Raw genomic sequence first — 27,220 nt, forward strand, 5'->3', positions numbered from 1 at the left:
AACATGTCATTTTAATCCTTCTTCCAAATTTGGAGAAGGAAGAACTGCACACATTAAGCAATCTATTACTAACAATTAGGAAAATTACGGGGTTGCTTGAGAAGCTACTTATATGAGAGGCCTCTATTAATCTCTACAGCACAGCAAATTCAAATGCTTGGAGATAGCAAACAACAGAAAGGTTGTTAGCCATGTTCTTAAACTTTCACACGTTCAAATCTCATTTTGATGGCTTTACTGGCCAGATGCCATTTTATAAACCATAAGGAGAATTTTAAGGTGCCTTTCTGTTAACTGATTTTGAAGAAGAAGCCTGCATCCTAATGCATTCATTGGCCTTTTCATCCAGAAACACAGCCTCTCTTTGCTCACAAAAAGAATGCATTCACAGTTGTATGTCCCAAAAATTATGCAGTTGGAGGAATTTGCAAATTATGTCAGTAATCACATTCAAAATCTATTAATACTATACTAAATCAACACCTCCAAAATAAGGGTAAGCTGACTAACCTCTATGAAGCAAAGGCTGGGGCACACTGGGGGGTTTTGAGCAGTTATGGGAGGGAATTCAGTAACAGAGAGACACTTTGCAGTGTCTGCAGCAGAAGCAGGGCACCTCCAGCCATTGGGGTGGCCGGAGAAAGCAGAGTGTGAAGGGCAATTCCTTGGATCTCTCCATCAACAAAAAGTGCACACTCAGCATGGGCAGACGGCAGGATGATCTGCCCTACAGAGGATCCCTTAGAAAGGCATGATGGACAGAGGGAATGACTGCATTCCTAGCTCAGATCCTCAGCAGGGGGAAAAGTGTTTTAGGATTTGCTGCAAGTGCCACACAGGCTATAAATACCTGTGGCACTGGAGAACAGATTCTTCCTGCTTTTATCCAGTCAAGAAAATATCAGACCTTCCCTGCTCTCTTCTGCTTGACAGCTACAATCAATTCTTTGCAGTTTCCTGGCTCTTTCCTAGCTACTTAATGATGTTCTGCTCTTGCAAGTAGGAGCTCAAGCCTCCCCAAGATACTGCACCAACACAGCAGGAAGCCTTTTGTCTTGCTTTTGATCCTGTACTCCTTAATTCCTAAAACCATAACAACATATTCAGTGGTTGATTCCCTGATCAACTCAGACCAGATACATAAATAATCATTCTTCCACTCTCCTATTCTTGCCCTTCTCACCCTCACACACTTAATTTCCCTTGCTAAGGCATTTTTACTGTCACACTGCTAACTGTTCTGCTGAGCACACCCACAGCCCAAGAAAGCAAATTTTGAAAATATACAACTGTCTTAAAAATCCCAGATATCTTGACATCATAAGCCATTGCAATTTTCTTGATCTATGATCATGCCCCATTATTCTCATGTCCTGTTACTCCAAAAGATGCTCAGGCACAATGTAACCCTATCAAATAAGTCCACTGTAGGACAGAAATGAAAAAGAATCCATAGGATTCTCAAAGTATCTTTAGGCTGGGAAGACACATGTAAGCACCACTAATCCTCCATCCCACTAGGAAAATTTCCACTTCTGGAAGGAAGAACCGAATGTTGGAGAAGTTGAGATAATAAACTGCCTGAAGGGCAAGTAATGAATAATAAGATGAATGAAGGGCAAAGTGATGGAATGGTCCTTGGGCCAACATTGGGAAAAGTGACAGTGGGGCATGGAAGGAGAAATCTTTGAAAGCATGAGGAGAAGTCAAATGTACAGGGGAACTCTGCACAGTTGAAATCATTGTGCTGGCCTCCTGTTCACCCAAGAAGACTTGCTGAAGGCATTGTTTGGAGTAGGACAGAACGAGATGGGGAATGAGGGAGCTGAAACTCCTCCTAAAATTGCACACAGCATTGCCACGGCTGGGCAATATTTTATTTTCTTTCCTTAACTGGCCCTTAGAATTATTATTCCAATGAGCAGCAGTATGCAACCCTGGGAGTTAAAGAAGCAGGATGGTGAGGGTCCTTGCATGTGTGAGTCATTGGTCTTCTGTTCTGACTGGACTATTGATTTACTGCTTAAAATATTAAAAAGCCACTGATGCTACTTTATGCATCTTGAGTACTTCTGAACAGTGATCAAGGCAATGAGCAGGTTTTGTTGTCCTTTGCTGGGATTTTGGACTAGTCCATGTCTAAGTATCATCAGAATTATGTCTCTATTTTCATCTGAAAAATAAGAAAGTGTGAAGAATAATGAAATAATTCATGGACTGAAAACAACTTCCTTCATGGGGAGAATCACAGAGTTCAGTCTACCTACCCTGTCAAAAAGCCTTATCTAATGTTGAGCTGATTACAGTGTATATGGACCTTTGTGAATGGGAAACACATGGCACAGAAGAACTTTTTTATCTAGGAGAGAAAGGTGTAAATGAACAAGTGGCCAGAATACAAACAAGTATTTTCGAAGTCAAAGCAGGTGGTTTTATCTAAAAGAGATGCTAGAAAAGAGGAAAAGGCAGACGATGTCTTGCTCTCAGGTTTCACACCATAACTGGAAGACCCCTTAGTAGGGGGAACTGGATTAGTACTGGAATGCACTCTGTCATGTGCATTCTAGTACTCTTTTAGGTCTTACAGGGCTAGAGATCTGAGAACCTTTATACCAGTGAAAATTCAGGTCATTTAATTCAAGTTGAAATACTAAATTAATTATCCAGATTAATTTAATATAGGGAAAAGCCCAAGTTTCTCTTCTCAAAATGCTGTTCCTTACAATTGCTTCCACTTACCTTCTTAGAAGATTTAAGTAATCTTTTATGAGCTCAGAGATAATTAATTTTTTTTATACGAGAAAAACTTTTGAATGAGCTTCATACTCTTTTTTTCTACTTTGATCTGTCTAATCACATGAATTAATTGGCTGTTAAACATTGTAAAATTCAAACATCTTTCATGAATTCCATACAAATACTAAACTGTGTCACAAATCATGCTTAAGATCACAGCTTCATATACTCCCCCCAGTGCCATGTGACTACCAACCCAGTATTGATTTCCTTTCATCTTAAAAACCGAGACAATATTCATTGCCAAAATAAAAAGCTGTGTGAGTTATGAGAATGCACCACCAGCAAGTTCCAGGATGAAGCAGTGATATAAAAAAGTGGGGGAGGGGGTAGGGAAAGCATATGTGAAAAAGCTGAATATACTCTTGGGAGAAGACATACATTGAAATAAGGCTTTTGTACCTAAACAATACAGGACCAAATGTAACAGATGGATGCCATAATACTACTGATCTTGTCCAGAGCTGGACGGACCTTGCCTCTGGCTTAGCTTAGGGAAGCCTTGGCTTAGCTTAGGGAAGCCTTGAGTGATGGCCAGCCATGTCCCACTGGATTTGTTCCCGTACATTCTTCCTCAGCTAAAACCTTTTCTTTTGTCTCTTGTGACAGACTCTAATGTGAATGGGGGAGAAGGATGAGACAGGTCAGGGTATAAATTGGCAGAGTTCATATTACCTCAAAATAACGCATTTCTCCCTTGCTGCTCCCTAACTGCCAAACAATGGTCATGCTGCAGCTCCTGAGTTTCATGTGTATCTCCTACCGCGTTTGGCACTTCACAAATGTTTTAAAGTGAAAGACCAAGGTGAGATTCTCAGTGCTCACACTACAGGAAATTGGTCTCCTTTCAGTGTAAACTGTAAAGATAGCTGATGTGCCAAATATAAAACCATCCACAAAGGAAAGGGCCTGCTCCTCTTTGTGATCTTCCTGGAAGAAGATACTCTCAACCCACCCATCCATCTCCAAAGTACACACCACGATTCAGTTCCTGGTTTTATGTGGCTTAAACATGACCTGAAGCACCAAGACTTCTGTTGCCGCTTAACTTAGTACTGTGTAACAATAACCCAGCTTTGAGTTCAAACAGATCTGAATCCTTCAAAGAAAACCAAATCTTTTCCCTTAGTCAGAGAAAGACCCTTCTCCTAATTCCAGCCCATCCAAGGTGAAACAGACATTTTCTCGTCAAAATTGTTTTATTACCTGCTATGGCATTTTTTAGGTCTGTCTCCCCTTTCCTGAAAGAGAGACAGCACAATCTCTGCCCAGGTACTGTCTGCAGCAGATTGGCATCACATGTACTCTCCCTCAACCAGCTGCCTCATTGCATTGCTATTGATTCTGAGTTGGATTTCTGCAGCAAATCTATTGCACTTCCATTAGCAAGACTGCAAATGATGAAAACGCTCATTTATATCATCCCAGCTCTGCACCACAATTAACCTGCAACTTAGCCTCCAGCAAGCCAAATTGTGCTTTCTCATCTGATGCAGAGAAAGTTCCCCAAGGCTTCTCTGTAACCAGAAGTTAGGCACAGCAAATCTGAGGTAGGCTGCCGTGTGCTTTATTTGCAGTGCATTAACAGGAAAACAAACAGTGTAAAAAATACAATAGAAAGAGGATAATTTTAGTCCTCTGCAGTGAAAATCCAAACCCTGAATTTTGTAATTACATCAGTTATTAATCCGTTTTCCTTAGAAACTTTTGATGCAGAACAGTCGCAGATGACATTTTTTAATAAAGAAATAATGGCCATATACTTTGCATATCTACTGTATTCTCTATACTCCAATATGCATATGTATATAAATGAGGCGGGAGAACATGCAAAAGGCTCCAATGTAGCACAAATACATGGAGACTTACTCTCAGGGAAGTTTCCAAAGCAAAATGGAGCTTTAAAAAATAAATACAAGTGCAGACTACTGTTTTGTACTGAGAAATTCAGACTGTTATTAAGAAAAAAACACTCCAGGAAATTCTGCTTTTTCTCCACCATGTTCTGTGCACAATTAATGGTTCATGAAAGGAAAACCACACCCATGAGGAAAATTTGAAAGCCATGAATTTGGGGTGCTTGTCCAAGAGAAAGAAACACAAGACCAATCCATACAGTTTGCTTCATGTTAAACAGAAGAACTGTTTCTGTTTTCACGCAATCATTGAAAGCTAAAAAGGGGGGTGGTAGAGATACTGAAAGAAAAAACCCAATAAATGTGTCTGAGCAAACTGGGCTTGCTAAGGACATTTTAAAGACAGTGTGAGCTAACTGGACTGGAGAGGGGAAGTCTCAATTATTGCCTTGGAAGGCTTAATGGACCTAACTCCCTAAAAATTGCTCCATCTTATGCGTCTCACCCCATTAGTCCCCACGAGTGCTCCTGTCACAAGTATACACCCCTAGAAGCCGTCATGACCTTTGGAACAGCAGAGCAATAGAGACTGGCTGGCTCAGTGCAGTGGCACTTGCTTTATTGCTGCTTGTTAATGGAGACCTAGTTGTGTCTCCTGGGCCTACTGAGAGCAGCATCCCTTTACTACGCTCCTGAGTTAGGCTCAAAACTTGTCTGGTATCTTAACCATGATTAATTGTAACTTCCCTCTGACAAGATGTTGTTAATCCACAGGACACATAAAGAAAAGTCATGGCTTTCAAAATGACTCCTCATATTGTGGAGTAGATACTTAACTTAGAAACTGAATTGCAAGGGTATTCTCCCTGCAGACCCATGAGGAAAGAGAGTGACTCCTGTTAGAGTCACTCTGGGAATTGTCTCGGGGAAGTCTCTCCCTTTATGCTGGATATGCAGCTGAAGGCTAACTAGCTTCCTAATGCAGGCACTTAAGTCGGGTATCTGAAGCTAATCAAATCCAGTACTGTCAGAAATGGACCAGCATGTGCTCTAAGATCCTGCATCTTCAAGTTTTGGGGAAAAAAACAATCTCTCCCTGTGGCACTGCCCTGCAGCGAGCACAGAAAAGGCTGAAGTAGAGCCCATGCTGTATCATGTCCTGTCCCCTCCCCTGAGTACAGTCCCCTGCCGCTCTCTGAGACATCCCAGACCTCGACATGTTCAGAGGTTGCCAGACATGGACTCGATCCTATGTTGCTGTGATGGAGATATGAAATACAGAGCATGGGTGGTCAGAATTAGACTCTTTCAAGCGTAAGAACAAACATTGCATGAAGATTCTATGAACAAACCCTCTGTCCTTAAATTGTAGTCAGAGAGGGCTGCAGCACTTCTAAGCGGAGGGAGAGGCTCCCTCTAGCCTGCCATCAAGCTACAGACCTTCCCAAATTACTGTGAATAGGAGAAAGGACATCAAATGCAGAGCTGAGAAAGAATGAGTGGAAGTGAAAGAGGCAGGGAAAAAAATGCAAGGAATATTTACAGTATGATACAAGGTACAGTACAATTTTTATTCAAATTTCCCCATCTCTAGCTCTAAAAAGACACAAGAAATTTAGCCATTGTACCTCAACTTAAGACTGGTCTTGCTTCTTTTATTACTCTATGCCTTTATCAACACAGAAATATTCCTTTCCTTTTGACTTACCTTTAGTATGTTAATATTATTTTTCCCTTGCTTAAAGAGAAAGGAAAGGTGAATGCTTTAAAGCATTGACATAATTAGGGAGCTCGTTAATAATCTCTGAGTGCAGCCTGTCAAATCAGAAGGGGAGCTGAGACTAGTTCCCAGGTAAACAGCCACTACCAGGCTTCAGAAGCAATCTTTTAACCTTTTTCTACTGAGGATGAGAAAGCAGCATCCTTTGCTAATAATGACCTGCACACCTCAAGTGGAAGCAGAAATCAGAAACAGTGGAAGGGAGCTGTCCCTCCAATAGGGAGAGGTAGTTGACAGTAATGTAGAACTCTTTTTCCACTCTGCCACATTCTCCAGGTGAGGCCCAGCACAAGGGAGATAGGAAGAAGCTCTGCCTGCCTCCCAAGGGACATGCACAGGTCCAGGGCTGTAAAGAGATAAAGACACGCCCGTTGATCGTCTGCTGGCCACCAGCACAGTGTGTGGGCAGCTGGCACATCAGTGCATGGCACCTGAGCTGGCCAGGGGAGCCAAAAGGGAAACGGATGCAGGGATGTGCCACCGGGCATGTGCATCCTCTGATGGTCCTCAAGATCTGCCCTCAGGGAAACCCACTCCATAAAAATCATGCTGTGGTCTGTCTCCCGCCCTGTCTCCTGTGTGCCCTGTGGCATTTGATCAGGTTTTGAGGGTTGTGGTCCCAAAGCCAAGGCCTGCTTGGGCTGGCCTGCCAGGGCTTACAGTGCCTCTGCTCTGGGGCAGAACCCAAGCACAGGAGTGCTGCGCTGCTTTGGCAGAGCTGTCACCCCACATGGGCCTTTCTGGGAGTTTTGTGGGGAAATATTCTTAAATGGAAAGAGGAGGCTGTAGGAAGATCTTTAAAGAGGGGAATGGTTGGTTTGCAGGTATATAAAAGCTATTGTTACAGAAACATATTTTTTGTAGTACTACAGAATTGAGTCTCTAACCAGCCTGGATAAAGGGTGGAATTGTGTTTGAAGGTGATAGTGTTAGAAGTAGTGAAATTTAGCTCCTGAACTGAGTTAGGATTTTTACAATCTTCATGTCTTCTCAGAGGGAGGGAGATTGTAGGTTAGGGTTGTATTATTATATCCTGCTTGTAATAATACCTTCTCTAGTGTAATTATGCTAAGATTGACAATCTCCCTAAATATGGGAATGCTTTAAAACATACACCTTTCCTTTCTCTTTCAGCAAAGGAAAAATTATATTAAAATACAAAAGGTAAGCTAAATGGAAAGAAATATTTCTGTATTGATAAAGAGCAAAGAATAACCAAAGGAACAAGACCAGTCTTGAATCTAATACACTAGACACAATTATCAGGATTGTCTCTCTTCTTCTTTCTCTTCCAGGCTCCAGGAGAAAGAAGAATCAATTAGCTCTCTGCAGACTATGACCTTGAAGGATACAGCTTTAAGGAGAATATGCTGAGTAAGACAGAAAAGAGAGGAGAAGAGAAAAAGATTTGGCAACTCATGGAGGGGATAGGTTCAGAAACAGTACATCAAGCACAGAAGATGAAATGTGCAATTTTTTTAAATTTATTTTTGCACTGGAAAAAAAATTTGCAGCACATAAAGGACTTTCTGGGAACATATTACCTCACTCTGCCTGAAAAGAAAAAAAGGACACTGAAAGGCAAAAGAAGGGACAATCCAATTTGCAGATGCTACTTTTCAAGCTATGCCACAGAAAATTTTATAGCTGTCAAAGGCATTAAAAAAAAAAAGTTAGCACTGATGCAATCTGTCAACCTCTTCAACAAATCTTGCTCTACATAAAACACAATGATGCGTTTGAAATGCAGCTGTTTCTAAAATCCCAAGTGAGTGCTTTAAGAGCCATCCAAAAAAGTTCTTTTCATGCCTCTTGGAATTCTTAGGCAGACCTTCTGCAGTGTATTTTTGCAGCTAGATTTTCTGATTTTTCTTTGCAGATAATCAGAGACACTTGCCATAGTCAGAATTATGTACCACAGTTAGGATAAATTCTGGCTATGCAACATTATCCCCCAAAAGCAAACCAAACTTGATCTGCTACCAGCTCTCCCTCTCCTTTCAGTCTGCAGCTATGGAACTCTACAATGCCTTAATAACACATTTATCTTTAAAAATAAAAAACCCAAACCCCATAAATTCCAACACACACAAAACCCCCAAATCAAAATAATAAAAACCCTCTCAACCTAATCACCTAACTTCTGGACCACTATTTATTTCCCAGATGTGAGCAGCTCTGAATGCAGATAATGGCTTTTTGTCAGTGACAGCTCCAAAGAATCTTTTCTGTGTCCCTCCGCCCCTTCCTTTACTTCAGAGATGAAGTTAGCATGGTTTTGGAAAAGGTTTGCCACATATGTGGAAATTCAAGAGGGATTCTTGAGGCAATTATGACTGAATAGTGGTCTCTGGTCACTTTATGAAGCAAAATGTGTTAAAAAGTCATATATTTAATGTCAAATGTTTGCACTACAAAAAAGATTTTATGCATCAGCAATAGAAAGCTCACTTAGTATAGTTCTATTTAATTGCAAAGGTGGTTAATTCAAGTAAGACCACAGACAAAGCCCCCTGTCATTTAATGGTACACCAGTATTTCTCTATTAGACTGTTTCCATCTGACAAATGACTTTTAATCTGAGGGGTGGTTGCCCCCCATTATCTAAGCAAAAGGCAGCAGGGTTTCTGCAGGTATACTCAGAACTTTCTTTCACTGATTCTGGAACTGCTGTTCAAGACTGACCCTCAGCTGAAACGACCTCCTCTGAAATCACTGTAGTTATGCTCATTTTCACTGGCAAGGGGGTTGGCCTAAAATGTTAGATTTAATCCAAACGCCACACATCTATAGTTCATCTATAGCCCCAGTGGGGCTAAACTTCAAAGTGAACTTCTGGTGACTTCAGAGCTCCAGGGTGAGGTCCAGTATGTGCCATCCTCAATGTGCCAACCTCTGGCATTATAGGGAAGGTATGAGGGAGAATGAATGACGTGGGGTCCTGCAAGGAAATTTGTGAGGAATGCAATTTTTCAATCTGATCACTGCAGCTTTCCACAGGAAACCTCAGCTCTGTGCTCTCAGCAGAAGAGTGTGCAGTCTTCTTTTTTACTAGAATTACACAGCTTTACACAGCTCAGGAATTGCTGGCTTGGTTTGCTTTAAATTTGGTGGGTAAAAATCAGGAATGTCAAAGAAATGACACTTCAGCAATGCAGTATTTTGATGCTTTATGATTACTACTAAGAAAATAATATAGATATCTTTTTTGTTTGCTTTTATGATGAGCAAAGACTAATTTGGAAATTGACTCTTCCCACATCAGCAAGAATGCTTTCCTGAAATGCCCCACAAAAGGCAGTAAGGCAATAGATGAGAAACAATTAAACAAGAAGCAGCTCCTAGAGGGGAAGACACAGAGAAATGTATGCTTTGCTCTTAAAAGAAAGGGAAAAATCATAAAAAAAATCATAAGCTAGATGCTAAATTAATAGCTCCCAGTTTAACTGCTTCAAATCTGCTGCTGCTTTTTCTCACTGTTCTGAGAGTTTCATGAGGATGATAGGGATATTTGGCAGTCACAGACTTCAGGAAGGATGTACCAGAAAAGCTCTGCAGGCAAGGCAAAGAACACACATGGAAGATCCAGCACAAGAGACAAAGCCAATTTATAAGGAAAATACACTATGCGGAGTAGCCATCAGAGAAACCCTTGAAGCAAATCACGTACTTCCCTACAAGTGGATGTAGAGAAAAAGGTGGTACTAGCCCTTTACAGGCATCCCAGATGAAGTCCTGCATACTTCAGAATTAAGGTCTGAGGACTCTAGATGCTGTTCTCAGAAGGCAACCCATGCTATCCCTGTCTTAGCATGCTTAAGCTTTGCAAGTCAATCACATGCCCTCCTCGTAGACAGTCACAGAACAGTTAAGTGCCTTTTTTTTCCTTTTTTTTCCTTTCTTTTTTTTTCTTTTTTTTTTTTTTTTCTGTGAAAGGGAAAAAAAAAACCCAAAGAAACACATAGCTTTTACTTACAAAGTTTTGGAGAAGTTTGGAGATTGGTTTCTGTTGCTTGTGCCTGAGATGCTGTGGTAGGCTCCAGGGCGGGTGGTGACAGCGAAGGTGCGGCAGAGGACAACAACCCAACATCTAGGATGCGGTTATACAGAGAAGGCTGGAGGAACGGTTTGGAGGGTACAAGTGAGCTGTCACTGTGCACTGTCACTTCAGCCTTGCTCTTGGGGCTAGGTACGAGGAAGGGTGAGGCATACACCTCCGAAGGCACCCAGGCAGACAGAGCTGTAGGATCCACAGCACTCTTTGGGTCTTGTCCTATCCTCCCAGGGTCAAGGTGGGTAGGAGAGTCATACTCAAAAATCTTGTCCACAAAGACCCACTTGAGGCCAGCAATGCAGAGGCAAAGGCTAAGCAGGCAAGCCAAGATAGGGGCGATGCAGATCTTTTCAGAGTTGAGGCAGCCCTTCAGTCGCTCTGCCTCCAGGCACGCACAGCAGGTTGCGGCAAGGCCTGCTATCCCCTGGACCCTCCTGTCCTCTCTTTGGGTCCCCGGCATGTTCTCCTCATCCGGGAGCCCGTTAAGGGACGCATCAGGGCTCAGCTGAGCCGAGGGGCTGGGGAAAGTGTCGGCAGCTACTTCAGACATGTTTAAGCATCAGCTCTCAAACAGCTCACCTCGAAAAGGCCTTAACTCTATCACAGTCCATTACTGTGAGACACAGACAAAAAGAGACGGTAGTAATAGTCACAGTGCTCTGCAAAAATCACAGAGTGGGAGTCAATAAAAGGTCGAAGCTCAGCAACATCATCCAAACTGAGAGAGGAGTAATGCACAGGAAAAATTAGATCCCCCCAGTCCCTGTGCCCCCAAGCCCTCTGTCACTGTCTCTGCTTCTCTGAAGTGAGAATAGCTTTGCAATTACTGAGCCACTTTGCTAGCCACTTTTATAATTCCTTAAACACCTCTCAAGCAATTCCAGCTCTTCTGCAGGGGGAAGAAACATTCCCCCAAAAGCAAGCACAACAAAACAAAATAGAGGTAAGGAGGGTCATGAGATAAAGAAAACCACAAACACTGAACAAACTGACCAGATTAAGTAAACCAGTAGCCCAGAGTGAAAGGCAAGACTCTCACCTTGAGCATCTGAGGCTGGTATCTGCTCAGACGAGGAAAACAATTGTCATGCGGTAGAAGGAGCAAAAGCAAAATCTCTAACAACAGCGGCAACGGCAGAAGTGACAGTAGCAGCAGCATCCTGTCGTGTTACAGCGGCGGCTGAAAGAGGCTGAATCATTACAGAGCAGCAGGTGCTCGCTGTCTGAGCATCACTGCAAACAATATAATTACAGAGAGGTTTGAAAGCAAGAGCGATGCCAAGACGGTGGTAACTCCCTTTATCTCCCCTCCCTCTTTGTCCTCCTTGAGCGCTCATTCACTTTCCTCCGTTCCCCTCCCCGCCCGCCCCGCTCCCCCAGCCCCCTCGCAGCCTGTTTCCCTGATGTACAGACTCGCTCCTTCCTCCCCTACCCCACCCCCCGCACTCTGCAGGGCTGCTCTGACTGAAATCAGTATACCCAGCAACGCAGGACTGTCAGTGACTTCCTATTTTATCCAATTAGGAGGAATAAAGGCCATCAAATCAAAGGGAGGGAGCGGACAGGAGTTGCTCACCCACCCACTCCATCTCTCCAGGCAAAGCATGGCCAGAGGCAGCGGCGGCCATCGATGGCAAAGTCCTCCAGCAAGGACTGGGTGTCGGTGGGAGCTCTTTGGGTTGGACTGGGCTCGCTTAGTCTGATATTCGATCTCTCCCAGGGGGAAGACCTCTTTCCAGAAGCAGTTTCTCCCTGCCTGACACCTAGAGACAGCTTTTCTTTCCAAGCTCCTGAATAAGTTTTATTTCCTAGGAATAGGCTGGAACGCATCTTAGATCAAGCAGAGGAAATAAAAAAACCCAAGCCATTCCGATCTCTGATATATTTTCATTCAAGTTATTGATTCAAGTTATTGCAAACAGGTTTGCTTTTTTTAAAATTCCATTTTCCAACCTCCTTTCCAGACCCTTTTCCAAACCCAAAAACCCCCAGACTTCACAATAAAGTCAGTTCCTGAATGTACTTTTCAAGAGCTCACATGTTGCTAGAATAGATCCTCACTCACCTTAGACTAAAAAAAAAAAAAAAAAAATTAAAAATTTAAACTATTATTTATTATTATTATTATTATTATTATTATTATTATTGTTATTTAAAGGCTTACACTTCTCTAAATTTAGCTGCCATTTCTCACCGTTACTAATATGTAGCACTACCATTTCCATCAATGCAGTATAATACAGGGGTAAATCAACAGTCCCGTTAACATAATGAAAGTAAGACTAGAATCAGATCTATTCCCAGTCTCTTTTGTCTCTCACAGAAAAATACACCCGTGCAACAAGAAAGGCAAGGTGCTTATAGCACAATTTTCAGGTCCTTGAATTTAATGAAAGCATCTGCATTGAAGTTTTGCTGGTGATAATCCCCCTTTCTCCTCAGTATAAATGGCTGTGGGTTGCATAAGGAGACAAAGAATCAAATGCTAAAAATTGCTCTGAACTAATTTTTGTTGGTGTCTTGTTTAGGCACATGAAAGGTAAATTCCTTTGTAGTTATCTATTTTTGGTAGTGTCACAAGAGGCATCTGACTCTATCCATGGTCTCTTTCTGCCTCCAACTCTTCTCTCATCTCACCCCTCCTTCCACAGGAACATTAGTAAGGTTCACATGAAAAAGATTAATCAAAATCTCAATGAATCCCATAGCATTTTTACCGGACTGTCATGTCAAGGACTAATTGATGGATGTCTCATCACAAAGCTTCCTGTGAGGCAGTCGTAGCCAACTGAAGTAACCACAATGCTACTACAATCAAGTGCTTGGAGCATTTACCTTAAAGCACAGCTAGTGATAACACTCTCTGAAGGAATGTAAAAAGATAAATCATCTTACAATCTAGTCTACATTACCACTGAAGTGTCTGGTCCTTAGGTTAATGATGTGATCAGCAGCCTCAGACAGAACGAACAGCTTGCACTGCATATTTACATACATGGCTTCTCTTATTACAAAGCACATGTTCCCTTTTGCTGGTAATATCCTGCATCAGTGCAGCCTCTCTCGAGTATCTCAAAACCTATTTCAAACAGCACTAACAAAACAACCTCTATAGAAAGTATAACAAAAAGTAGCATTGACGTGACAGGTGTGGTGGTCTGTGGCTACAAGTAAGCACGATTCCTAGAGAAAAGATGTATCTTTCATTCGATTAATTGATAAATCCAGAAAACCAGGCACACTTTTGCACACCCAAGTTGTTCCTCAAGTGTGAAGCTACAGCATCACTCTTCAAAGTGGAGTGGAAGTAAGGAATCAGCTGGGAATACTCTATTCATTGCACAGATGAGCTACTTCAGCATCTGAGTGCTTGGCAGAAATTTTTTAAAATTACTTTCCTTCTTTATCCATGCCTAATTTTTCAACCTTCCTATTTCCAGTAAGAGAATTTTCCCTGCTGACCCTCCTCTGAGCCTGTGTTTAATCCCCAGTCCTGTCCACGTCTTTTCTGCACTGGTCTTCCTGGCAAACTGCCTGCGTTCAATCTCCAGTAATCTTCGTGACCCTCCATCCTATCTACACTTATCTGCCCTCCTTTAAATCATGTTCCTGCTTTGCTCACATCTTCCTGCTGCCGTGCTGAACAGAAACGAACGTGGAGACCTTGCACCTTCCGGACAAGGGTTGCCACGAAGTTAAACCGAACACGCAAAACACTGCACAGCTGGACAGCGGGATGCCGTGCTACCTGCATGGGGGACGCATTCAGGGGTTCCTCTGTATGCGTGGGCATCGCCCCCTTTCACATCCTGCTGCCCTCAGTTCGCACGGACAGGGAAAGGGTTCTTCCCAAAGGCTCCTGCCCCAGCCCGGCTGGCTAAACGGAGGCCGGAGAGCATCTCTCCCCGCCTTTTTCTCCTCCACCGGCAGGCCCAGCCCGCCCGCCCAGCTCCTCCCGGCAGGCAGGCAGGCAGGCAGGCAGGCAGGCAGGGAGGCAGACCCGCACACCCCCGCCGGCTCCGCGGCCGCAGCGTGCCCGTGGTCCCTGGCTCCCGGCCAGGCTGCAGTGCCCTCCTCCGCTGCGGGTCCCTTCCCCCGCCGCACCTCCAGCCCTGGCGCGCAGCCTGCCTGCCTCAGCATCACGCAGCCGGCTGTGCCCAGACCTCCTCCCCCTCCTCCCCTCCGCAGGGAAGCCTGCAGAGCTGCTTCAGCCCCCCAGCTCCGCAGGGGATACGGGGCCTGCGGCGAGGAGAGCGGGGCGGCACCCGGCACGCTGTCCCCGCCTTCGGGGTGCCTGGCGGCTCCTGCTATTCCCCGACGAGAAGGGCGAAAGGGGGTGCTGAATCATCGCCCAGACAGCTTCCCTGGCCCCGATCCACAGGTGGCCAAAGCCAGGGCCAGAACACAGCCTGCCTGCCATGCTGCAATCCTATACCTTACGGGCTGGTTCGTCCAGGGACCTTTCGGACCAAAAAGGAACCCCGTGTGCTCTACCAAGTCGGGGTGGGTACGGGAGCACATTAATTTCTGAGTCAGCTCTCGAGGATGCAGTAAAAGCTCATTGATGATGTTCTCTCACTTCTCTCACTTCTCTCACTTCGGGTCTGTAGATAAATGTATAAACTGAAGGTACAGGTCACTGACTTGCCTCCAAAGCAATGCAGAAATGCTTTATCCTGCATCAGCAGGCTTGAGCTTTTTACATTTCTGTAGTGACATGCTAGCAGTGGCAAGCTGTGCTTAAACACAGATTCTGCCTGGCTGAAGGAGATGAGTGGCTGGGAAGATTCAGCAACTGGCTCACTGGAAGGGAGGCCTGGAAAATCAAGTGGGGGCATGACCTTGAAAGTAATGAAGTTTTACTGGGGTAGCCCATTGGTGGTATACACAGCAGGATAAGGAACGAAATTACTTGCCTCTTTCAATAAGGTTAGCTTTATGTGCAAAGCTTTGTTCCTGATTCCCACGTAGCTTGGGTCTCTTTGGCTTAGAGGAAAATGCAGTTTGAGTCTACACTAATGAAGCTGATCTATGACTGAGATTTGGGTTCCTGCCAAATAACAGGCTGAAACTAAGAGCCTTAGAAAACTGTAATTTTATTTTATGGAGTGTTTATGCAAAGAATCAAATGTGTTTTTTTTTTTTTTTTTGTGAAGTTTCACTCCCAAAAGGTTCAAGGAAATAACAAAAAACACCAGTTTTATGGGTGCTAAAAGGAGGTGGACTTCCAACTGCAGAGAACTATTTTCTGTGGCCAGCCACAAAGATGTGAATAGATGTGTGATTATGACCATCATCATCCTGCAAACTAGAGCACAAGTACCATTTAACTCAGCTGACCCTTCAGTCATACCATAATAAGACTCAAACCTGCTGAAAGTTCTGGAAAGTAAGCTTGGTGAGTCATTCTCATGTAAGCCATTGGATTTCAAATATCTATCTCCTTCAAATACAGTCTTAACAGTCCACAAAAAGATTCCCTAAGAATTATCTACTGTCTTGCAACTACTGGGACATTAGGAAATCAAGATACCTCTTCACAAGTGGTTATTCATGGCTCTGCTGTATAACAGCTTAAGAAAGAATATTCAGAGGACCATACATCAATATAGGACAAGTGAGATGCACCCCCTTCCCCAGACTAGTTTCCTTTAAGAGCATGCCCATTCTCCAGTAAGAAGCAATAAGCAACATGCAAGCACCAACTGCTCCATCATGTGTTTGATTGCACCCCTTTTTCTACCATACACTGAGAAATTAAAAGCATTGTAACTAACAATCCAAGAAGAAAAAAAAAGTGCATGTTCATTAAGAAAAGATTGATGAGGAAGATAAAAGGATCGCTTTTTATTGATTGCACTTTCTTCAAATTAAATACGTGCACTATATAAAGATGGAGGAGTGACCTAAAGCAAGTGATCAGGCCCAATGAGCGACATCACTGCCAGCAGTCATAGTGTGGGAAGAGCGGGCCATCACACGTGGTTGAAAATGATTCATTTATTCATCCTTTCAGTGTTTCACCAATCTCTCTTCCATAATCCATTTCCCTTGGACTGATGCCAGCATTCTTTGAGTCCTTCCAAAAGCCGTTACTAGGAACCTCATCTTTCAGCTCAAATGGCACGAGGAGAAAACTTCATTTTGCCTCTATACTGGTCCTGTCACTGAACCACAAATGTTAAAAGGGGACAAACTGCCACTTTCACACAGACATCCTATTTTTTACCCGATGTAACGCAAATATAACATAGATGATAGTGCTGCTTTTATGCTTCTGCCCATTTCCATCACCTTCTTCCCTTTATTGGTTTTAAACCCTCTGCTCATTTGCAGCCATATATGAGTGAGGAGATGAAACATCGAGCCTCTAAGAAAAGGCAGGAAATATATATAAATATATATTCAGGTATAGACATGAGGCTAAATATGTTAATGTCAGCAGAACAATTAGTGTTCTTAATTTGGTTGGTATAAAGGATTGCTGTGGGAAGACCCCCTCCTTTCAGACAACACAAAAGATGGAGACATGAAGAAGCTATTCTAACTCTCTTTGTACCCTCAAGCCAAACCAACTATATTGGACACTGGTGTGTCAAAAGCAGGTCCTCACACTAGTATGTTACTTGGAAATGTCTGAAGAACAGAATGCGAACAAACAGCAGTGATTCTGAAAACGTTTGGGAGAGCTCGTGTTGCCTCTGTATCAGTATTTTCTGTATCGGCATCACACATACACATTTACACCAAGCATTTACACGCTGTAAGTCCAATAGTTGTGTCTTGCAGAGACACTGATTTGAAAAAAAACAACACAACAACAATGGCTGTTCTAAGAAAAGTATATACTTTAAATAGCTACAGCCAGTAATTGAAACTGAAAACTGCCATAAAATGGGCTGTTATTTCAGGGGAACCAAAAAGGTGTTCTGAGTCTTTTCATCTTCAAGTGAAATGTAAGACACTGAGTTTCTTTCATCCTATTCTAAAGCAGAGCTAGTGGCACGACACCAGACACGAAAATAGGACATGAAACCATGGATGTCAGGGTTTTTCATCAGTGGCACTGATTCACTTCCCCAGCTTCTGCTAAGTCACAAAACAGGGATGGGGCCCCACCACTGTTCAGGCTAATGGAAACTATCTTGACCAAGTGGTAAAGGAACATTTAAAAGGTGCAAAGACAGGTAATGCACTCTGCTAGGCTCTTTTGCCTGAGGGCAGATGCAGACAGAGAAAGTCCATGTGCAATTCAGATGTTTTTTAAATTTGTTTGTTTGGGGATTGTTTTTTCTCCGAAGTCCAACACCCCTTTCACTCTGTCACTGGCATCTCCAGCAAACCTGCTGGGGCCATTGTGATTATTTATCTTCACACTGTGGCAGTGAGCTGGAGCAGCAGTGCACAGGGCTCAGGCTTGGTCATTCACTCCCACCTACCCTAGTACTGCACTCCTGGTTTTGAACTGCTTTATTCAGACAGAAAAAAATTCCTCATGGTATTCATAGGACAGTTGCAATACTGCTATTTTGCACAGGCTCAGCTATGCAGGATTTTGTACTGTCAGCCTTTGTATTCACAGTGCTCCGAATGTTGGCAGAGTCACTGGACAATGATAATTTGATTCAAGGTCCTGAAAACCCTGAATCAAGGGATTATCCCTTCCTCATTGACACACAGTTAATAAAATACTTAAATGTGCATCTAGTTAAACAAGTGGTGAAATGCCTTCCTGATTAGAGATGGACCACATCATATATCTAAGTGCCTTTTTGAATCAGAGCCTAATCAGGAACTGAGAAGGCATTTTTGGAGCATAGTGCAGTGGTTTCATGATAAACAGTTTGGGTGGCAATATCATCCTCTTCCTTGCCTCTCCTTTCTTTTTGCTCCTTCTGTTCTGTCACTTCCACTAATGCATTAACATTGTTCAACCCTAATCCTCATGCTGGTCCTGTAAATACCTATACATCTATATATCTCCTAGGCTGGAAGAAAGAGAATAGGACTATGCTCCAGAGGCCTGCTCCTTGTCTTCTCACAAAAGACTTTGCATAGCAAAACCATGACCCAAAGCACTTCCTGAATCTGGGCTTGATTTAGGCAGAAGCATGTAGAAGATCCCAACAGGATACACGTCATTCTGAAATATCTTGGCTGTACTTACTGCACCTTTTGGTGGTTTTTTTTTTTGGTAGTTGTTGTTTTGTTTGTATAAATAGAATTATTTTTGAACCTGCATGTATTCTCAGCAGCTGCTGTTTAGATCTAAGGCACCATACTTTATTTCACTTTTTTATATTCTAACCACTCATGGAGTTTTTAATAGAGAACTCTTTACTATATGTGCATTCAATAGTTTTGCTATTAGAAAAGCAAAAAGACGTCAAAGGCTTGAAGCCAGGCTACTACATGGAAGAATTTCTGTATCATAAAATAAACATGTATTAATGATAGGACATTAACATATTTGTGGCTTGGACTTTTGAAGTACGTCTTATAGTAAAGTTATACTTCAGGAACCTCCAAATTTCAGAATTCTTGCAGAAAATATTATGATTTCACCTCAAGAGCTGGTTTGTTAGGCAATGTTCTACAAATACGTCTAAATAATGAAATCAATCCACCTTATCCTAAATTGAGATATGGATTCAATTACACTTGTTAGATTCAGTTCTGGTCATGTTTATATGTTGCCGGATTATGCACAAGTCAGCAGAATTGGTATGTCCACTGTTTGAAACAGATAATGAACAAGATATTTTTTAGTGCAAAAATTCAGCAATAACAAAAGCAGTAGCTCTCACCATGCCTCAGAATCTCAGTACCTAGTACCATTTAATATTTAATATTCTTTCTTAGTGTATTCAAAAGGCCATAGAAGGCATGAATCACTCTGTTGGAATGGGCAGGAAAACTGTCAGTTTCCATAAAATTAGGAAGAATTCAAGTTAGTATGACAAAGGATATTTTTTGTTTAGCAATGAGTTTTGAGTAGTCTAATCAAATATGCTTTTATTACATAGCTAAGTTTTAAATGCAAAGCCTAACATGTCACATCTTTATCACTTCTGCACACAGGCTCTTTTTTGTCCTCTGTACGGTCTAGCAGAAAAGCAAAACTCTCATCTTCCAGAAATCAATTGATTTAAGGTAGTTAACTTTTCTCACAAACGGGACTTCAATATTTGTACATCAGGCTGAGTCCTGTCAAGAGCAAGAGAGGAAAGTGGCATAGAGGAAGCTCTGAAACCTTAAAGAAATGTTCATTAGCCTGATGCAGTTCAAAGCTACAGAGCAGACTCTGTGCTGCTCCAGACACTGAGTAGACCCCTACACCAGGGCAAAGCAGATTTATTACAACTTGTTTGTATTTAACACATGGACATACAGCAGCACTGGACAATATGGACTACTACTGCCGAATACAAGTCCTGTGATGCAGCTTTGGAAGCATCCCCTTCTGTAGGACATTGAACAACCTAGAATGAAGCATCAGAGGCAGACAGAGCTGATACATGTATACATATGTATCAGAATGAGTTTATAACTATAATTTCATTTGAAGGATTCATTATTCCTGCGGCATTTCCTGCATTCACACTGCAGGTCATGTCCACTGGGGGTGCATTATGTGTGCCTGTGTTTCACTGCAGAGGCTACAGAGTGGCAGTGAGACTTCAAAAACAGAATGGAGAGGACAGCCTGTCTTCTTCCTTCTTCTTGAGGGTGTCTAAGGAATAAATGCATTTACTCTGAAAGATTATTTGAAAAGGTGGTCCAGAGAGGCAGGGCTAAGGTCATCCTGTATTCTGTGTTCCCAGCCAAGCCCATCCATATTAGCATCCAGAGAGAAAGTCAAATAAAATAGAGCTGTCCTCCTGTACACTATTGCATTGTAGGTGTGAACTATTGCTATGCCTGTGAATAGTGGCTGCAAAGTGGAGAAGGGAAGCCTACAGAGCTACAAGAAAAATAAAAAGGCACTTTGTGTCTTTGGCCTGTATGCACATAAATTAAATTAAATAGAGTCCCTAAATCACTTTCTGACCAGGGCCAAACTCTGAAGCCAGACGTTATAAAACTCTCCCTTTCCTTCAGAAATTTGCTTCTGCAAAGATGGGGTCAAATATTTTGCCAGTGTGAGCAAGATTTCTTTCTACTCAGCTGTGGAAATAGTGAGGATCCAATACATGTTTTCATTTGAGAGATGCTTTGCTCTTTTCCTAAACTCTGCATATTGCTTAACTGTTGCTTAACTCCAATTAAATTAAAAGCTGCCAAAGGACAGAAAAACCTCTCAGTGTTTCTAATTTCACAATTAAAATAAAAATTTCCTTCCTTCAGGTTTCCAACGAAGGAACGACATTCTAACAACTTTGCACATGCTAGAGGAGAAAACAAGGATGTGACCAAAATAGATTCCATTCTAAAGGCACCAGCTTCACAGGACAAGGACCAAGCTCCCAAGGATGGACCAGGCTGTCGCCCATTCATGGGCAAAACAATTCTACTTATTCCAGAAACCTTCAGCTTAGTTAAGGTATGAAACAACAGGGGGTCTTTTATTTCGAACTCCTTTTGCTCTGAAGAATAGAGCTCGTGCTCCTGCTTCACTGATGACTGAATGTTAGTAACACTGTCTTGTTACTAACACTTGAAAGATAGGTGGATTTGGTTATATTACATTCCTTTCCTTCATCAGGCACCAGTTCATGGTTTCATCAGGAAAGCAGCCTTGTGCAGCTGCATAGAGTTCGCTCCTTGAGACTACCTTCAAGAATACAATATGAATAAAATTCAAGTGAACTGAAAAGAATTATATTGTTTTGGCCTGCACTGCTGAGTATGTGCTAGTAACACTACACAGTGCAGGTGTGAGCAGACAATACACTTCCCTTTCTAAACTAGCCTGCTTAAGAAGTGCTAGTATTATCCCAACAGTGACTATTAGGTTAGACATGGGCTAATTAAAAACCTATGCAGCTGGGTCTCATCAGCATTAATAATTACGTGTATCTGTTTCCACCACCCTTCACTCCCACCTCCCCATCTTCTTTCCTCCTCTAACAAAAAAAAGTAATCTCTGTGCATGTACATAATTACAGGAAACATTATGCATTATTAATGTGGCTGCAGCAGACAGAAAGTTCAGGTTTACTGCTTACCAGTGTAGAGGTAAGTTGTAGCTACTGGCAACAGTCAGCTTGCCTGTGCATTAGATAATGAGATAGTTTCCAAGAGGTCCAACTGAAGAGACTAAATAATACCAGCTATTTGGAAAAGCACAGAAGTTGGAAGGCATGATGTATCAGAATCTACCATTGAGATGGACAACAAAGGACAACCCGTAAGCATTGTTCCAGGAAAAATTAAATTGCGACAATAAGGATGTGTATTTTCTTTGATCCATGAATGGGATTATGTACAAAAGCAATAACATGAGCTGGAAGTCTACAGAGATTGGGCAGAGAGGAAACAGGTACAGATAGTACCCCATGAGATGAAGCACCCCAAATAAAGACCTTTATGATGCCTTTTTCCTACCAAAACAATAGTGCTCACAGTGACCTGGATAAAGTATGCATGTATGTCCTGTGATTTCAAGGAACATCGGACAGGTCAGGCCAGAAGTGCTCATTTCCTGGCACACCACACAGTGACCTATGATTACAGACATGTATCTGTCAAACTGGTATCTGTACATTAATGCTGAAGAAATGCCTTTCAGGTTTCATTTTCTGTTGCTCTGTACAACATATTATGGTGCACACAACATGGATACAGAGCCAGAACTCCTGAAATGAAGGCTTAGAACAGCAGAAACACACCGTGTGACTTGAACAAGCAATAAAGTTACAGATTAGATACATGGATTAAAGTCACAGACACTAATTCAGACCTGCTTCCCCAGCAGGATGCCTTTGTGCAGTCTCAACCTGAGTCACAATTTCTTTTTCCCCTCCTCAAGGGGTTTCTTTCTTTGTACAAAATTTGTAACTGCTCTTGATAAAGTGTCTAAAATGTAAAAATTATAAAAAGCAGCAAGGAGCTGTCCTAAAGCTGAAGAGTCAGAGACTTCTCCCACAGACTGCTGATGTATCTCACAGATTTAAAGGATCCGCCAAAAAAAATCAAGTAGACTCCCTGCCCATTAGGCCAGTGGGGAGGCCTCTGGTCTGCATTAAGAACCAAAGGGCCAGCTAGCATGAAATTTGGCACACAGGCACTGTTAAAGCTTGGTTATCCCAGATCCCTGGCGTGTTGCTGAACAAGTGCTGCAAAGGATTGTCATGACACCTACCATTTGGGCTGTAGTCCCTCGCTTCACCCTGACACCTGACAGAACCTCCCTAGTGGCTTCAGGCCAAATGTTTATTCTTCCCACAATGGGAACAGTTGGGCATAATGGAGATGAGGGTAAAAAACACTGCAGCCTTGCCTTTGTAGATGACTTTCTCTGGTTTGAGTGGCAACAGTTAACTCGGACCTTGTCAGCTACCCACGGCCATTGCCTATTTCAGTACTGAAGACAGGCTTTTTAATACCACTGTGGGGAACAGCACACAGATGACAGAAAAATCCTTTGGTAATTATTTCAGCTAATCCTATTAGGAAAGAAAGGCTTTCAATTGCAAAAGCAACAAAAATCCTTCCAGAGAAGGAGCCCACCACTTCAAATTAAATCAACATGCCCATCCAGTCCATGATAGCCTGATTATTATTGTACATAAGAAGACTTGTGTTAACTGAAATGAAAAAATATGTAACATTTTAAGAAGTTTATTTAAATTTTTAAAATGCATTTGAAATACCTACAAATTCAAGAGACTGCCTCCCTGCTTGTATTTTATACGCACCTTACTAGTCCACAGTTCTACCTGTATATTTTGCAAGTTAAGACTTTTACAGAATGGCAAAATTTTATAAGGATTTTGCTTATGTTCCAAATTTATGCTCCTAAATTTTTCTCTTATTTTAATGCTGTTGTACCATGACAGTGGTAGAATTAACTCTTTCATGTGCTCATCAGAAATTCAGCTAGAGTGTTTAAAATGACAGTAACTTGATTTACTGAGCAATAAGAGGAATTATCCTTCTATGGCCACCAGCCAACCAAGCAATCTTTTAATAAGGCATGTGCAGTCACTGCATTTCCTTTATGAGGGAGAAAAAAAAAAGGAAGCCAGTCAAAAAAAAAAAAATTGTACTCAGGCACTTAAAATGAACCTAACTTGATAAACAGGCAGATCCAACCATGTGGCCTTGGGCATTTTCATTTGCTTTCTTACACCTGCAACTGTATGTGTCTCTCCTCCATTCCTTACCCTAGAGGTTCCTGGATGAACCAGGATCCTGTTCAGATCCTTCTGTGATCATAGACTTCACCCAACGTGTTAATAGGAGCTTTTGGTTGTATTTTAAAATACCAACCAAAATACCCTTTCTCTCCCTCCTGAAATCACACTTTTAACACTGGCACAACAGACTGTTTTAGGAAGAACTTCCACATTCCTCTTGCTGAAGGAAGCCTCCAACTCTGCAGGAAATAATGATACATTTTTTACATCAGAGATGTGAATGTCACTGAAGCTTTTTTTTTTGAAGACTTAATTAACAGAGAAAACACATGGTGAACACTCTCACAGAAAAACAGTGGGTGCATTTATATTAACACAGTTTAATGCTTTTTTTTTTCTTTCTTTTTTTCTTTTTTTTTTTTTTTCCTTCCTTATAACTTCAAGGAAGCTCCTCAAAGGCAGGATCTAGGAGATGGACAGACATGGAGACAACTTCCCATGCTCCATCTTAGTCATCTTCAGCATGCTGGCTGTCTGCCTGGCTTCCTACTCAGCACTTGATCATGGAACAACCATTGGCAATTGTTTGGACTAATACTCCGAAGAAATAATTTTAGTTTTGAGCCATCAAAAGTCTTCTTGGGCATCCAATGGGATTTCCGCACATGCATTTCAGAATTCATGGGCTGGTCCCTCAGGAGCCAACTGCTGGTCTGGGATTTCCAGCCTACATTCATACTAGTCCTAAGACATGTGCTTAAGGCCTCTCAGGAATTTTTTCCTCTGACCAGTGTCTTGTAAACATCCAATTGCTAGCTAGTCTTTTTTGAGAAGAAGAATATGTCATGGCGACTGTTGTCCCTGTGATACGTTTTTGCATTTGCAGATGTACAACTTCCCTCTAGTTAGAAAAAAATCTAAGCAGGATTGCATATCCTTGCTAAAGACTGGAAAAGAAAGACTGTTTGATGCCTGACCAGCAGCACCAATTGTGTTTACCCTGAGCATGAGTGTGAAAATGCAGGAGAAAGAGGCAGATGCTTTGTGGGACCTCTCTCCATTTATTTATCAAATAAACAAGTAACTGCAAGACTTCTTTACAGCCTTTCACATGCTGAAAACACAGCAAAATATTTTTGTAAGTGGAGGGAAATATTTTCGTAAGTGGTGAGAGAATGTGAGAATATTTAATAAAAGCTAGGGCCATCTGAAAACTACTTTGCTGCTGTCAGTAATAAATGCATGAGTTATAAAACTCAAGTAACTAATTTTGTGCCTGTCTTCTTTCGTAGAGCTGTCTTTCTAGCTGAGATCAAACACACTGTTTAGTGGATCAACTCCTTTCCCCGTCCCCTTCCCCACAAAAATTCCTATTTAAACATCTACATTTTCTTACAGTAACATTATGCATTGTGTCTGAAATTGGCATGATCATGGAAATTCCCAAAGGAATCTGGAGCACGGCTCATGTTGCTCTTGCTGCACAGGAAATGCAACCATTCTTACTCATCCTTCCTCTATAATGAAGAGTCAGATTCATTGTCTTGCTGTGCTGAGGAGGAAATTGCTGCATAATCTCCTTTCACAGCTAGACAATCCTCTCTTTCCAAAGCAGGCTAAGCATGCAAATTCTCCAGACATATTTGATGAATTTCTAATCACAGTGGGTGAAATGACAGGGCAAAGGCGAGTGTCAGTGACAGAAGCCTTGTGCTAATGCCCTGCTGAAGACATTGTTTTCCTTGTATATTCACCCACATATTAATTGTGGGTGATAAATATTAATTGTATCTGCTCTGGGACAACTAAACCATAATCAGGTCAAGCTGTGTCCAGTGTTAAGATCAGTTTGAAGCCTTGAAATGACTGACATCGGGATATTTCTCATTACTTCACAAAGTGAAGTGCAAAATGAAACCCCCCAAGGCTTCCCAGTGTGTGATATTACATCACCAGGGTAGTGAAGGGAGTGCCTTCAGACAGGAAGAGTATACCCTTCCGTCTCTTGAGCTAAGAGAAGAACTTTTGTGGACAGTGAGGAGCAGGTCAAATTACGCCTCTGCAGCCAGTCAGGTGATTTTACATTCCTCTGCAATCAGATTTTCCTGTATGGGGAATGGAGACATTTCTTTTTTTCCAGGTGGATATAGAAAAGAAAAATTATCTGCATCAAGAAGCACTTATTTGCTTAGAACCCATTAAAATAGAGTTCTTAGGGAAATTCTGGGAAAATATTTGATAGCTGCATGGAAAATAGGAACATTCCTGCACTCACAAAACCAAATGCTTCTTATGCCCAGGCTAGTAAATCTCATGCTGTAGCCAATAGTTAAGCGCAGGAGGGCAAGGATGACATTTTCTAGGTAATGAAACAAATCAACAGTTTTCCACGAGGACTGTTTTTGCACCTGTCTCTCCCTTTCTGGCCTTGCTCACAGGTAGTGGACAGTAATCAGTAAAGTACTGACATGTAAATTGGAGAGGCCAAACAAGGCTACAGAAAGTAATATAAACTTGATTACAGAAGAGGCAAGACTCCTCATAAACCTAACTAGAGAAAAATAGGAGTCAGAAAGGTTGAGTTCCCTCTCCTGGTCACAGTGTGGGAGAAAACTCATTTAGCAAAGGCATCATCTTTTCGTTGTGTCTTTCCCCGAGTCCTTGAGGCACCAGCTGCTACCTGTGCCTGAGACAAGAACACAGAGCTTGGTGGGCACTGGGGCTGGCCAGCCTGCTTTCTTATGCATGTTTCTGGCTGTTCTGCTTCCCCACCATCTGTGAGTATGGGGTTGTGTCAGAAATTCTGCCCAGCATCAAACACTGCCTTCCAGAACAGGTCAGGTACCCTTTCTTTCTGTGGCCAGGTAGAGATAGAGCACCATGATTGCTTCACGTGTGATCAGTCTGACTGGCTGGCAGCTGGGACCTTTGTTCAAGATATTTCAAAGCTGACAATGTGTTCAAAGACAGTGCTCAAAATTATTTGAAACAACTATTTTCTGAAGAGCTACTGAGGGTCAAGACATGATCCTGACTAGGACTGAGGAGTCCTCAAAGAACAGAAAAGCATGCAAAGCTCTTTAAAAACACAGAGGACCCTTATAAGTCAGTGTTTCTCACAAATGCTGTAATGTACTTTGTCACAATGACAATTTCTTGAGATAATAAAAGGGGAGATGCCAAGAATATGGCAGTGTCTTAGGAAGTCAGTGATGCAATTGAGACAGAGGCTAAGCAGAAATGCCAGCTCATACTACCACGCTTTCCCCTCCTTTCTGCTTAGACTATCTTTTCCTATGATCCACCACCCTGTCAATCCTAGCATACAGCAGATAAAATCTAGAGCAGAAGGCCAAAGAAGTGATAACCAATTCTCTGCTTGCTTCCCATTTCAGAGTCAGCTGATACCCATTTCTTCGTATAAGTATTTTTA

The 27,220-nt window shown here is 42.2% G+C and overlaps 1 protein-coding gene across 6 annotated transcripts in view; it reads right to left on the bottom strand.

The window, feature by feature from the left end:
• The window catches only part of NRG1 (neuregulin 1), a 176,215-nt gene that overhangs the window by 90,453 nt on the left and 58,542 nt on the right, over nucleotides 1–27,220 (bottom strand). For 3 of the 6 annotated variants that reach the window (XM_009096077.4, XM_009096076.4, XM_050987241.1), the window contains exon 1: nucleotides 10,409–11,036. The exons of the other annotated variants lie outside the window; for them this stretch is intronic. In XM_009096077.4, coding sequence (XP_009094325.1) covers nucleotides 10,409–11,036 — 628 coding nt within the window. Of the gene's footprint in view, nucleotides 1–10,408; nucleotides 11,037–27,220 lie in introns of those variants that run through there. 6 annotated transcript variants of the gene reach the window in all.

This window comes from Serinus canaria, chromosome Z (assembly GCF_022539315.1).
Source record: "Serinus canaria isolate serCan28SL12 chromosome Z, serCan2020, whole genome shotgun sequence".
Lineage (NCBI taxonomy): Eukaryota > Metazoa > Chordata > Aves > Passeriformes > Fringillidae > Serinus > Serinus canaria.